Genomic DNA, 13,629 nt, shown 5'->3' with positions numbered 1-13,629 from the left:
TTCACGAATAGAGTAAAAGCCTCTAAGACATTCTTCCGGGTACAGGGCATCTTCGTGCTGGTTGAACATGGGAGGTACTCGTGTGACGTCATGTGTTACACAATATGTCTTCCGTCTGGCATTTTTCTAAACCGCACCCCAAACCTAAAATTACACTTTTGTTCAAAATACTATCTCGCAGTCAAATGTTATCTTATTGACAGTTGTGGAATCATTCACATTCAGTGAAGTGGAAGTTGTCCATTTTTAAGACAACAAGTCATGGGCGTAAGGATCCAGTAGCCCGGATGTACCATTGGTAGCGGACTTTTTTTCTCTCTGTCTTCTCAGGGGTGGTGGCCGCCGTTTTGCTTCGTTAGCTTCCCGTTCGACAGCATGGGAATGTAAGCGAGGGAATCTGACGGATTAAAGTTGCCTCAAAGTGCTCCACAAGTTGCCGCAACTGCCCCGACAACCTACTTCCGTTTCTTCGGAGCACTTGTGCGACATCGACGACCCGCCTGGAGCGAAACTTGCGGGGCATTTGAGGGCGGACAAAGGGAAGACTTGCGAGCTAACGTCGGCTAGCTCCCGGGGCTAACCTTCGCATTCCTCCAGCGAGTGCGGCGCAATGCAGGCCATCAAGTGTGTCGTCGTCGGGGATGGGTGAGTCAATTGATGGCGAGACAGTGGGCCTCTACACTTTTTGATTGGGCTGATGTGTTTGTGTTTTTTTAACTGACGTTAGACACAAACAGCCGAGCGATTGCGTCAACGTACGCGTTAAAACATTTAAAGCCTCTTTAGTGCACCCCCGACTTGGCTGTTGAAGTAGTTCGATCTTAAGAGGTAGCACATTGGAATTATCCAATTGTTGCGTCTGGATAATTGAATACAAATGTTGGATCTGCTGCACTAAGTTACGCACTTTGCACTTTGGGTGCTTTTGTTTATGCTTTGGTTTGAGTTTTGCAAGCCTTGTCGGCCACCGTATGTTTGCATTCCTTTCCCTTTGGGCTCCGAATGGGCGCGTGCGTGTGCGATATGTCAGAACGCGTGGGAGGTCGCGCACGCGCTCCGAACTTCTTGTTCTGGGTGTGGTGGTGGTGGATGCCACAGCAGCAGAGTCATGCGTGGATCTGCTGCTGCTGTTGCCTGCCTTCCTTCCTTTTCACCTTGATTTTTGGACACAGCGACCGCCCACGTCTGCAGCACACACGCAAGACGTTGGAAATGTTTCCATTTTGTGATGAGCCAAGAATTACGTGCAAACATACAGTTTGCTTGCTCACTGTTGTTATGTTGCTCAGGAGGTAGAGCCACACTTTAACATGTTGAAACCGTTATCACTAGCTTAAAAAAACCCAACAAATTTGTATTAATCGTACAGGCCTAGGTTGTCAAAAACTGTCAAACAAGTAGAAAGCAAAAGTATCCACTGGACCCACTAAAAATGAAGTAATAAAGGTTCTTGCCGTTTGAGGATGTTTGACCGACACGTGATGGGTAATAAAATGTGTTAACAAGTTTCGCTGGTCATTAGAGGAACTTAAGTAGTGTCCAGTAAATCTGAAAAAAAAAAAAAAAAAGACAAACAATTCGGCATTTGAAGATGCCTGAGATTACTTTTGCAAATGTCACCTTTTGGAAGTGCCACCATCTGTAACCGTTTTAAAACATTTATCAACTGTGTATTGTTGATTACTCTCAAACAAGTGGAAAGGGAATTTGACGTCTGTAAAGTAGAATTACAATAAAGAAAAACTACTCCAAAGATGATCCACGTTACTACTGTATATCTGTAAATATGTATTTCTATTATTTCTCTGGAAGGTGGTGGAAATTAATGGTTTGAAGGAGCAGTTGTCATGCTCATTTACGATCAGGGGAATAAAATAAATCCCAGGTGGAGAAATTTTGAAAGATGTTTGTCATTTGCGTTTTGTATAAGTTAAGGGGTAAAAATTGAAAATTGAACTGGTTTTATTTTAAAGCCATAGCATATATTGTGTAATGAAACTAAAATAAAGTAATAGCTTTTAAAGAGTCCTGACGTTACTCTTTTGGGAAAAATCTGTTCCCGGCTATAATTTGACCATTATAAAACCTTTATTAAGTGTATAAATTATTATTAACTGTCACACAAGTGTATAGCAAAGTTAAGCACAAAAGTAAAGTTACTCTCGCTTTGAGTATGCCTGGCAGATTAAAAAAACTTGGGGAGGGTGGTGTCTGTAATGACATTTCAATTCATTTTAACGGCGAAACATGGTTTGATATGAGCGTGGTCACGGAACGTAGTGAACGTGTAAGTCAAGGTACCGCTGTCAAGTATTTACAGCTGCATGATCAAATGCGATTATTTCTATTGAGCTGCATTGCTCACTGCAGTTGGATGTCGTCAAATTTGACCACGCAGATGTTAATGTGACGTTCCCGTCACAGTGAATTCCATTTCCTGTTCTAAGGAGATGATCGTGCGTTTCCTCATTGCTATCATTGCGCCGAAATGATGTCAGCGTTATTGACATTGTTTCGACACATTTTTTTCCAACTTCCAACGATGACTTTGCAAGCCGAGCAGACAGACATTTGGCGGTGTGATGTATAGGCCAAATAGTTGAACAATGGTTGCTTTTCTCCGTCCTCCCTGCAGAGCCGTGGGTAAGACTTGCCTGCTCATCAGCTACACCACCAATGCCTTTCCCGGAGAGTACATCCCCACCGTGTGAGTAGCTGCCGCCGTCTTCCTCGTCATTACCGCTGCGGCCCTGCCATGACTGCATTCGTGGCCAGAGATAAGGCGGCCGGTCCGGATGCAAATCTAGACTTAGAAAATGAAGCAAAAAATGAATAACAAGCAAGACGTCTACAGTACGTTTTGAATTGCGCGACTGAAATAAATGAACTTTTCAACCATATTCCAATTTCTTGCACGACACCTTTCTTGACGTATTTCACAATAGAAGTTGCGCAGGTCACGCCTTAACATAATTTTGAAGACATACTGTTGACGCGTCAGCTTCAAGCAGCTGGAAAAGAACAGACGTCGAAACGCTCAGTGATCTGATTCGACTAAAGCTCGAATAAATTCTTGACGTCGAGACATCGGACTCTCACTGCGCATTTGTGAAACTGGACCCGTCAGCTTATTTTTGTTTTTTTTCCAGAGCACTTAAAAATAGTTGACAAATGTTTGCACGCCCCTCTCAGCTTTGACAACTACTCGGCCAACGTGATGGTGGACGGCAAGCCGGTGAACTTGGGCCTCTGGGATACGGCAGGACAGGAGGACTACGACAGACTGCGCCCGCTGTCCTACCCTCAGACGGTAGCAACCCGAGCGGCACGCTCGCACAACCACGTTAGCCTTTGACACGCTGACGTTCTCGTTTCTGCCCCACCTCCCAGGATGTGTTCCTCATCTGCTTTTCGCTCGTGAGTCCGGCCTCCTTTGAAAACGTCCGTGCCAAGGTGAGTCAGTGGGGTGCCACCTGGATCTGGTTTGGAACCCATCGTGAAAAAATAAAAACATTTTAGATGTGAGTGAGCTGAAGATGGTTTGTCATGCGAGTGAAGTGGGGGGGGGGGCAATTTAGGTATAGTGATGCCCTTGCATGTAGGTAAGGAGAGCCAAAGTTGCTAATGCACAAAGTGGCCAGGTAATTACATCAGCCTAGTGGTACCACCTGTTTATTTCCAAAGGGAAAAGTGAGATTGATTTGAGGTGCGGTGTATATTTATTCATAAGGACAACACAATATTATTGTGGCCTAGTATTGTCATTTGTGGATGCTGAACTCCTGACCTGTGTGCTGGCAAACAGGGTTATAGTTGTTTTTTATTTTGTTTTAATGCAAGAGAAGGGAAAAAAGGTCACAGTAAATGTGCTTTTGTTAACTAATAACCTTGGCTGGCAGTGGTACCCTGAGGTGAGACACCATTGTCCCAACACCCCCATCATCCTGGTGGGCACCAAGTTGGATCTGAGGGATGACAAAGACACCATCGAGAAGCTGAAGGAGAAGAAACTGGCTCCAATCACTTATCCCCAAGGCCTGGCCATGGCCAAAGAGATTGGTAAGCAACTGCCTTTGTTGCTATCACCCCTCCTGTCATTGCCCTCCAAAAACTGCACTAATATTCAGGCTTCACTACACAATATTTTTACATTGTATCTTTTTTTCAGTTTTTAATCAGAGGACTTGCTCGGTTTTAAGTTCATGAAAATGATTTGATATGGCAAAGCTGAGTTATGATCTTGGTCACGCAATAAATTCAATTTATGACAAGGTAGCACTGGCTGTATTAAATCTGAATGTGGAGGATGTTGGGGTGCCCAGTGAAGGTCTCAAATGTTTAACGTAAGCCGTGCCCACTCAGGTTCCGTCAAGTACCTGGAGTGCTCCGCCCTGACCCAGCGCGGCCTTAAAACGGTGTTCGACGAGGCAATCCGCGCCGTCCTGTGCCCCCCGCCCGTCAAGAAGAAGGGCAAGAAGTGCAGCCTCCTCTAAGGGTGGTCCTCGTAGCGGCGGGAGCGCAGGGAGAAGCGACGCCAGTATACACGCCCAGCAAATAACAGCGTACATTTTGCTTCCCTCCCGTAAACGTAGCTGCAGCGGCTCTAGCGACTATTTTCACCCCGTTACAACATTAATCACGAACGAGAGGATTGTAACAATGTGTACAGTAAAGACAAGAATGAAAATGCAGAACATCATGAGGCCTTACGTTACATCCATTCGATCCCCACCACTGCTCTCGTTTTGTTTACAGTCTGTGTTCTTGTCAGTGGGACTCAAATTTGCCAAATGCATCCACGCTGCTGTTTGTTGGCTCCCACAATCGATCGTTCGCAAATCCCTCACCAGCAGTTACTTTGTTTTTTCTTTTAACACCGACAGTGCTATTAACCCTCAAACACTCCTCAAAGCATCCAGGCAAAGCATTTTCTTCCCCTCTCTCCCCGGACATGTCTCAAAGCAATGTCTCAATGTCAATCTTTAGAACTGTTGGTGGCGGGGAACAAGAGCACCTTTGATGCTCCTTGGGCATTTATCAGCAACCTTTTTTTTTTTTCTCTTTGATTTTATTTTTAAATCGTATCACTACTGGCAAAGTGAAGTCACTTAAACGACGAGCATCTGTGCCTGTGAGTAAGAAAAAAAGAAAAGCTACTGTCGGTTCTGGTGTACTCCTCTTTGTTATAATCAGGTGATTTAATTTTTTTTTTTTCCCTGTATCTTACACTCCACTCACTGTATTGTTGGACTAACACTATGAATATGCTTTTTTTTGGTTTTGTTTTGTTTGTCACCTCTTTTACAGCTAACGCTACCTTAAACTTCCTCCCAAGCCTGTCTTTGTGTAATGACGCTGATGGCATGTATGTGCGACGTATACTGAAAAATGTTAAGATTAGGACCGCTACATTTATTTTTTGTTTGCCTCTTTACAAGCTGTATTTAAACTACTCGTGCAAGAGGTTAAAGAACACATTGCTCATCTGTTGTTTTTTTTTTTTTGTATTCTGACATCAAGCTGTGCTTTAATTCAAGCCAATGTCATTGTGACTCCTTTCGTTTTATGGATACAAAGCTGTTGTCACCTTTTTTTTGTTTTGTTTTGAAAAAGCCAATAAATTCCAATAAAATTGAACCAGGTTGTGCGATCCATCATTTTCGACACTAATACACTGAAGGTAAAGCCCTGGTGCAAATAGCTAACATTTGGCAGTAATGGATGCCCACAATTTAATAACTGCCAATATTAATCATTTAAACCATAATTTTACCCCAAAACACTACACTTGGAAATGATTTGATTTTACAAAAAAAAAAAAGCACTGAAAGTGCAAGGGGCAATGGCGCGCATGTTGGCGCTTTGCAACCTGCATACCAATTACTACTTTCCTATTAGCAATTATTTTAGATTTCTGACTCACTGATGCAACCTCTTATTACTTAAATCACAGAGGACTCTTCCTCTTTAGTGACTTTTCATAACCTTGTGCTCTGAGCGAGCTAGCTCGTGCCAAAAAAAAAAAAAAAAAAAAAAAAACTCATGCTGATGACTTATTACATAAATTAAAAACCTGACAAGGTCCAGAACATCAAGTATAATTGATTAACCCACAGGGTTTTATAAGGTCGTCTTCTGTGGACACATGACAAAATGATACATCACCAAGATGAGCAGATTATTTGTCGTCACTGATTCAGGAGTCAATAAATCGTAACAAAGTTCCCGAAGTTGTCGGTATGCTGGAGAGAAGGAAAAAAAAAAAAAAAAAAAAAAACACTGAACAGGACAGGCAATGATTTGAGAAACATTGTAATGACATTATTAACAAGCAAAACGAGTTTTCCACTGTACACGGCTGTCTGAGATCAAGTATAACAGAAGGCGAGACCGTCGTTTACCTGTCCACCAGCTCAGCGCCCACAAGATCGTGGATGTGATACTTGATGTGGAATTTCACTTGCGAGGTGGTCCGCCGCCCCTCAAGCTCGGCCTGTAGCGCTTCGCCATACCTGGACTTCTTCACCATCCCCAGCACGCCTTTCCGACCTGGCAGGCGGGCAAAGGGTGGCAGTAGGTGATTGGGGACACCGTTGTGCCGTTTCATTATAGTGTCAACATTTTCATCATGATGTAAATGTACTGTTCTTCCAAGATAAATCATTAAGAGCTTTATTCCCCCCCCCCCCCCCCCCCCCCCGCCATTTGCAAATTTCTCTCTGCAGATATACTGCATATGACCTGCACCTGATTTGTCCTCCTACAGCTGGAGTGATACTTTTTTTTATTTTAATAAGGAAATCTGGAAAAAAAATTGTTCGGGGATATCTGGCTGCACAACCCTACGCACAAGTTTTTGTCATCGTTCCAGTTCGGGTCAGCACTCCCTTTTCTGCTAGCCGCCAAGTATTCCTCAGTATACCTCGACACTCACCTTGTATGAAGTATTTGGTGAATCTGCCAGAGTTGGGAATGGAGAGCCACCAGCTGCCGGCGTCCCTCACAGTCAGCACCCCGGCCTTCACCAGCTGCCTGGAAATCCGCAAAAAATTGATGACGAATGATTGTTTTTCTGGGCTTTAAAGTCTCTTCATAATTTAACACATTTATTACAAAAGCAAATGAAGAGAAAGAAAAGGACAGACGTAATATACATTTTCAAATATTCAAGAGACTTTACAATTTACAATTTAAAATCATCATTTTTTAAATAGCGGTAGACACTCAAAGACACTTAAGTATTGCATTTAAAAATGTAAAATTGTATAACCACATTAAATAAAAATGTTATACAGTCAAATACATTAAACAGATTACAGTTTAAAAAAAAAGTATTACAATTGATTATTTTCTTTATATTCGTATTTATAAAAATTCCGAAAAAATAAGTCAAAGTATTCATGATTGTTAACTTTGTTCTTTTAAATTCATCAAGGACATTTTAAGAATGCGCATTCGCCATTCAGGGGGATAGAGTCAAGTTAAATCCGATCTACAGTAAATCATAATCAACCCGTTTTTATTCAAATATACAGAATAACACTACACATTCATGCATTTTCCATACCTCTTATTCTGGAGTCTAACCCAGCTACTGCGCTCTGTTCTGGTTACCATCACAAAGGCATTGTGAACAACATATTTAGTGGGAATTGCAGTCCACAAAATGCAGCTGTGTGAACCACTACTACCAAAGGCCTTATTTAGTTTCACCATCAAATATTTCAGTATTTTACAAGGTAGAGAAAACATTTTTTCCTTTACATACGTGATTTCAGCATCCGTGAAGAGGAACTTCCTGATCATCTGGTCTTTGTTGAAGCTCAGATCCGTACAAGGCGACAACACTTTCTCCAAGAACTTGTCCACGGTCCCTTGGGTCTCTCTGCCCTCCTCGCCGGCCGACACTTTGGCCTTGTAGTCGGACATGAAAACCAGGCCGAACGCTTCGGCGTCGAAGCCGAGCTGGAACATGAGCAGCTCCCCGTCCTCGCGCAGCTTATTCTGCAGGCGTTTTATTTGGGCTTTTACACAGACTCCATTCAGGTAAGGATTGAAAACGGGAACTTTTTTTCTTATCGGAGGCCCATATGCCAAAGGTTACACAACCCTGATTTAAAGGGTTGGATCAATTATTTAACATAAACAAACTACCTTCACATGAGGCTCATCGATAGTATTAGCTAGCATACTGCCTAAACAAAACGCAAGCACAAACTCACTTGATATAACACATGGGCAAACAAATATGCGCACTAGCACTTTCTTCATGGTAACAAAATTTATCATCACAACTGGCCCATCAATAGATGGGGCGGAGTGAACAGTGGTTCATTTGCACCCTCAAAATAAGACAATTTCAGCGACAGAAAAAGGATGTGTCAAATGTCATTCTTGTTTCATGAAGTATTTAGAGAAAAGCATGTCACAGACATGTTATTATGACAACTGGGAACAAAGATGGGAAATCCAGGTCGAGGGGGGTGGGAAGGGAGAAATCATCTTACCACTTCTTTGTCCACCAGAGTCTTGTCATGGTGAATGCTGTACAGTTGGTGCTTGAGTACAATTGGAGGCAATGTGTCATTGAAAAGCTTTCTGGGGAACAGCGTCATGAGGTATTCCAGGCTAGCTCGGACATCAGTCGGACCTTTGGGTCGGAAGGCATTTTAGTTGACCTGATTGTTACCACCCCACTTAATTTAAAAAAAAAAAAAAAAGAAGCTATATGGGTACTAGTGACACCCACCTTGTTCATCACTCTTGACACCAAACTTCTCGGCGGCAGTTCGGCTTTTCTTCACCTTGAAAATGTCGGAGATCAGAGCTCGTTTCCTGTTCATACCTGGAAAAGTACAAAAGATGCTACTTCAATTTCGTTGCACCTGACAATCATATTCTAGCCGCGATACATGTTACGCATGTTACTGGGGTTCTATCCCGACTGGGAACACGAAAATGTATGTACGTGTGCATGTTTTTATACAAAAAAAAAAACCAACTCTTTCTTAACAAGGGTTATTTGAACTGGAATACCCATTCAGTCAAAAGTGAGAGGTTTGTTTCATTTAAATGACGCTGTGTATCATAAGCTCCAATAAAATAGTGGGATGTGATTTGACATGTATTTTCTTCAAGCACTTACCTGGAAGGCTGCTATGGGCAAAAGTACGCACATATACATAATTTTGATCGAAGTACGTGTCTGTCAACTGAGTTAGCTTGAATGCTTATTGTGCTACAGTCCACTAGTCTTCTTCTAGTAAATACTGAGTCACGCCAGTTGGCAATACTGCCTTCTCTGGTTCCAGTCGTCATTACATGGCACGCTGTACAGCTATGGTTTCTTCTAGTTCTACTGAAGCCAAGCCGATTTCAATGGCAATACTGCCCCCCGTGGTTAAAAGTGGTCTCTGCATGTCCCGGATCTGTGTCGTTGTGTTTATTTTGGGCATATTTTGACGACTATAACAAGCAGAATGGACAGCTATTAAGCCTTATCATGTGGTGTAGGTTCCGAAACAGACGACAGTGACAAATAATTCCGCTGTAGGCCGCTGTTTAGAACTATAACGAAACAAGAGAAGCGCTGTTTTGGAGGATAGCTAACAACGCTAGCTAGCTTGGCAGCTAGCTTGCATTACGCCCCTTTTTCTTTTCTTACGTTCACCCTGTTTTCTCGGCGGGTATTAAATCAGTAAAATGTCGCTAATTTAGCATTGTTGAGTCGTGTTCAAGCGTTACTGGCTGTGGTACTCCTCGCTGAGGTAAGTGTCGTAAAGAAATGCGATAAGCGTTGGTTCTCCACTGTCATGAATAGAATGTTAGTGTATCATTGTTGGCGAGCGCACATCTTGCACACACGTCCATATGCATTATTATTATTGTATGCACATACACTGAATTGCATAAATTGGCAATTTAACACATCACATTCTGCAGCTGCAGTTCTTACCGGGAGGCTTTCCACAAGGTTTAGGAGTGTGTTTGGTTGGATTTCTGACCATTCTTCCAGCAGCACATCTGCGAGGTCACACACTGATGCTGGACAAGAAGGCCTGTCTCTCTCAGTGTTCACACTAAGTCACCCCAGCAACCCTGGAGTAGACTGCACTTTTTTTCCCCGCTGCTCGCAACTTACCAATTGAGAATCAGTGTTATAGAGCACTTCATGTTCTGTCTCTTCTTCTTTGCAGCATCAGCATGACTTTGAGTTCTCTCTCCCCATCAGGCAACCATGAAGCAGCACCGCTCCCACAATTCCAGCTTCCAGCATCAGCGGCAAACATGCAAGAGATGGAGAGATGATAATGAACAAAATGACAGAGGACATACATCTTCCAAGCAAAATCATCAGCAGCACCAGTCCGGGCCGTCAGCTCGGCAAACGCCACCGAGCGCTCAATCTTTGAGCACCAGCAGAGAGCTTTACGAAAGAGACTTCCCCCTGTACAAGCAGCCTGTCGAAGTGGGTTCCTTTTCCCTGGACTCCGCACGTAGGTTCTTCAATGACAGCAGGCAGCTGAGATACTACGTGGAACCTGAGAAAAGCCCACATTTTGACCTGCGGGACGGATATAGGGACCGTTATATCAAGAGGGACGAAAGTGTGAAGGAAAAGTTGGACCACCTCCTCCAGTGGATCTTGGCCAACAGGCCGAAGCTCGCACGGAGGGCGGACGCGTCGTCTTCATCGTAAGTAGAGTTGGGAATGGCAGACTTATTTGCCACGATACAAGGGTTCCATGATTGATGTTTTTAATAAATCCTACAACCGTAATCAGAACTCTAAACACTCATTTATAGAACTCCCCCCTGTATATTATAAACATACAGTAATAACAATTGCATAGAATGTACAAATTGAAATCACATTTTGCATCATTATTTCATCCTTTATTACAATGGCATTGTGTATTCAAAACCACATAGGTTAGCCTTTCAGTCCGCTAATTTTGCCGGTTTGACATTTGACAGTATGTGTATCGACACGCTACCGTAAGTTCCACAATTGGGACGAGACTACAACCGCGATGACACCCTTACCTTTTTTTCTCTCTCTCCCCGGCAGAAGTTTCGATGTCGACTTTGTGACGTGGCGAGGCCATTTGACCAAACTTCTGACCACGCCCTACGAGACACGGGAGGGCTGGTTGCTGGCCGTCACCAAGTTCAAAGGGACCCTTTACGTCAGCGAGGTGGAAACGGACGCCGCTCGCCGGGATCGAGAGAATCGCACGGGGAGGCACCAGGAAATGATGTATTGGGGCTACAAGTTTGAGCAGTATATGTGCGCAGGTAAGGACGTTCGTGATACTTTTTATGATCAGACGCCTACAGTATCACATTTCCCCACGGTGGCCGATAAAAGCAGGGGTCACCAACATAATTATTGTGAGAAATCAATAACACCATCGATCAGGGTCTTGAGAGGAGTAGATATCATCAATTCTCAATAACATAGAATAAAAGTAATTTGAGCAAATCCATCATTTCAGAAGTATGTATGTAACAACTGGTTGCCCTTCGCATTAATCAGTACCTAGGAAGTAGTGGAATAGTCCATTTATTATAGTATAGTACAGTGGTGCCTTTGTAAGTGGAATTGCGTCCTAATCGAGCACCTGTGATGAAAGACATTCTCGCCCGAAGGTTGCCTGCTATCTACTATCGGTTAGGTCTCCTCGGCCAGAAACTCCATACCTACCCTCCGTATAACTCTCCCGTTTGTTAGTGTCTATAAGGGAGTTGCACTTACATGGCAAGAGAAGGTGCTGCAGGCTGCGGGCTGCAGACCTCCAAGGCCAAATAAAGAAAAATACATTGTGAAACACTAAGGATGTATCGCAAGAAAGTATCACAACTTTTGTTGTAATTCAATTCTTTTGACTCCAAATGTACAATGTGTCTCCCAAAAAGACAAGACGGACGGCTGCCCCGATTCGAGCGGCGTGGTCAACACCAACGAGGCCTTCTGCACCGTGGTCCAAACTCGTCTCTCGGATCACAGGCTGCTGTTCTCCGGCGAGGTGGACTGCCGGGAGAAAGATCCGGGCGCTCCTCCTCCTCCCGCCTGCTACGTGGAGCTCAAGACATCCGCAGAGATCTCTACCCCCAAACAGCGGAGCAACTTTCACAGGTTCCCGAAGACTGCGAAACACCGTTTTACGGATCGGCTTGGGTGGTGAACCTCTTGGATTGTTTGCTCATCAGGTTCAAGTTGCTCAAGTGGTGGGCGCAGTCCTTCCTCCCCGGGGTACCTCGCGTCGTGGCGGGCTTCCGGGATGATGACGGAGTTGTCGTCTCGGTGGAGACCTTTCACATCTCCAAGATTTCGCGGCTCATCAAGGTACGTAACGTGTAACGTGAACGTGAACCGGACGATGGCAACAACGCGTCTGCGTCTCTTGGAGCAGGCCGAGGACAAGTGTTGGAGGCCAACAGTCTGCATGAACTTCTGCAGCGACTTCCTGACTTTTGTCAAGCGCGTGGCGACCCAAGACGATCCTCAGTGAGTTCCCGGCTTATTCGTGGCCTAAGAAGCTGTAAATAACGGCGCTTCCGAATGCTTTGGTGCCAATCATTGCAAGCACATCCTCAAAACATTCACATTGATTGATGATTACCTTGTTGTGAATCATAATGAGCCATCTGAAATTTCTTTGCAAAAATATTGTGCAATTTCAACAATATTATCAAGCACTTTTTTAGTGTGCACATTTGCTACTTCTACTCATCACAGTGGATATGTACAAAAAATGTTTATAAATGGCAGAGCAGGGCACAAGGAGCGCTTTGCCACAATATATTCTGTGTCTTCCAGTGTGGTGTATCTGTTCTGCTGGAGCCCTCGCTGTGATGTAACCTACTCGGTGCACAGGGACTCCCCTTATTCTTTCCTGCCAGACTGGTACGTGAAGGAAATGAGCTAAAGATTCTCACCTGAGAGGTTCCCGGATGCACTCAACAAAGACTCCATATCAATTTGTGCTGCGATTCCACAAGGACACACAACAACAAACTTTCTCACGAAAATTGCAGCATCAGCGTCCCGACAGAGAAGTACTGTACACGCCTTTGCCTTTTCTATACAACTCCTTGATGCAGAATATCGCAATCAAATCAAGGCAACTGGTGTGGCGTAGCATCAAGAGGTGCGGGAAGAATGCTAAAATGTCCTCAAACTCCGTCTGACGAGTTCATCAAGCTGTGCACTGTAAAAGTGCTGTAATTGGCTAGTCTGCCCTGATCTTTTTAAGACAAATTCAAAAATACTATTGTATACATGTTCATAATCGTTTTGTTCACATTATACAACCACTGTGCAGCTGGCCTTTTGTCTAGCGTCATCTAAGAAGCTGACAAGGGAAGGAGCTATCTTAATGCTAATCTCTGCAGGCAGCTAGATAGATCCATGGGTTGTGTTAAAAGATTAAAAAGATCAAAAATGTATTGTTGTTACAATGTATCTGAAAATGTACTCTGACTGGAAAAGTTTTTGCTCCCTTTTTGTAGACAATGAAACGGACTTAACCATTACCCATGAAGTCCGTCTAAAGTAAATGTCGTGCACGCACGCACGCACACGCACGCACGCACGCACGCACACGCACGCACGCACGCACGCAC

General features: G+C 43.9%; 3 protein-coding genes across 4 annotated transcripts; 2 read left to right on the top strand and 1 right to left on the bottom strand.

Annotated features, from left to right (window-relative positions):
• Positions 1-110: 110 nt before the first annotated feature.
• LOC147133963 (ras-related C3 botulinum toxin substrate 1-like) lies at positions 111-5,637 on the top strand. Its single transcript, XM_086055289.1, has 6 exons — positions 111-645; positions 2,636-2,707; positions 3,193-3,310; positions 3,391-3,453; positions 3,900-4,059; positions 4,363-5,637. Exons 1-6 carry the CDS (start codon positions 611-613, stop codon positions 4,491-4,493), a joined length of 579 nt encoding a protein of 192 aa, XP_085911415.1. The 5' UTR covers positions 111-610; the 3' UTR covers positions 4,494-5,637.
• LOC147133962 (winged helix repair factor 1-like) lies at positions 346-10,358 on the bottom strand. Of its 2 annotated transcripts, XM_086055287.1 has the most exons (8): positions 10,142-10,358; positions 9,956-10,044; positions 8,750-8,845; positions 8,508-8,650; positions 7,769-8,004; positions 6,935-7,032; positions 6,402-6,549; positions 346-6,242 (listed from the first exon to the last, which is right to left on the bottom strand). In XM_086055287.1, exons 2-8 carry the CDS (start codon positions 10,005-10,007, stop codon positions 6,197-6,199), a joined length of 819 nt encoding a protein of 272 aa, XP_085911413.1. In that variant the 5' UTR covers positions 10,008-10,044; positions 10,142-10,358; the 3' UTR covers positions 346-6,196. The 2 variants fall into 2 exon arrangements, with proteins under 2 accessions (XP_085911413.1, XP_085911414.1); XM_086055288.1 differs by lacking the exons at positions 9,956-10,044; positions 10,142-10,358 and adding an exon at positions 9,146-9,310.
• Positions 9,386-13,539, top strand: LOC147133961 (decapping and exoribonuclease protein-like). Its single transcript, XM_086055283.1, has 7 exons — positions 9,386-9,767; positions 10,232-10,695; positions 11,072-11,298; positions 11,920-12,139; positions 12,214-12,349; positions 12,417-12,511; positions 12,824-13,539. The coding sequence occupies exons 2-7, from the start codon at positions 10,238-10,240 to the stop codon at positions 12,930-12,932; spliced, it is 1,245 nt and encodes a 414-aa protein (XP_085911409.1). The 5' UTR covers positions 9,386-9,767; positions 10,232-10,237; the 3' UTR covers positions 12,933-13,539.
• Positions 13,540-13,629: the final 90 nt, after the last annotated feature.

This window comes from Filicampus tigris, chromosome 16, assembly GCF_054856515.1.
Source record: "Filicampus tigris isolate MCC_2025a chromosome 16, RoL_Ftig_1.0, whole genome shotgun sequence".
NCBI classification, from domain to species: domain Eukaryota; kingdom Metazoa; phylum Chordata; class Actinopteri; order Syngnathiformes; family Syngnathidae; genus Filicampus; species Filicampus tigris.
The sequence above is the reverse complement of the archived record's forward strand: the minus strand, read 5'-3'. Positions and strand labels throughout refer to the sequence as shown.

What these genes read in the sequence shown, in the direction of transcription:
- LOC147133963 (XM_086055289.1), top strand. Translation starts at nt 611, where the DNA reads ATGCAGGCCATCAAGTGTGTCGTCGTCGGGGATGG. An exon ending in GGAGAGTACATCCCCACCGT is followed by an intron (nt 2,708 to 3,192) that starts GTGAGTAGCTGC and finishes CGCCCCTCTCAG; the next exon opens with CTTTGACAACTACTCGGCCA. An exon ending in GGCCATGGCCAAAGAGATTG is followed by an intron (nt 4,060 to 4,362) that starts GTAAGCAACTGC and finishes GTGCCCACTCAG; the next exon opens with GTTCCGTCAAGTACCTGGAG.
- LOC147133962 (XM_086055287.1), bottom strand. Translation starts at nt 10,007, where the DNA reads ATGGTCAGAAATCCAACCAAACACACTCCTAAACCTTGTGGAAAGCCT. An exon ending in CTCTGGTGGACAAAGAAGTG is followed by an intron (nt 8,005 to 8,507) that starts GTAAGATGATTT and finishes AAACGCCTGCAG; the next exon opens with AATAAGCTGCGCGAGGACGG. An exon ending in CACCAAATACTTCATACAAG is followed by an intron (nt 6,550 to 6,934) that starts GTGAGTGTCGAG and finishes CCCGCCTGCCAG; the next exon opens with GTCGGAAAGGCGTGCTGGGG.
- LOC147133961 (XM_086055283.1), top strand. Translation starts at nt 10,238, where the DNA reads ATGAAGCAGCACCGCTCCCACAATTCCAGCTTCCAGCATCAGCGGCAA. An exon ending in AGATTTCGCGGCTCATCAAG is followed by an intron (nt 12,350 to 12,416) that starts GTACGTAACGTG and finishes CTCTTGGAGCAG; the next exon opens with GCCGAGGACAAGTGTTGGAG. An exon ending in GCGACCCAAGACGATCCTCA is followed by an intron (nt 12,512 to 12,823) that starts GTGAGTTCCCGG and finishes TGTGTCTTCCAG; the next exon opens with TGTGGTGTATCTGTTCTGCT.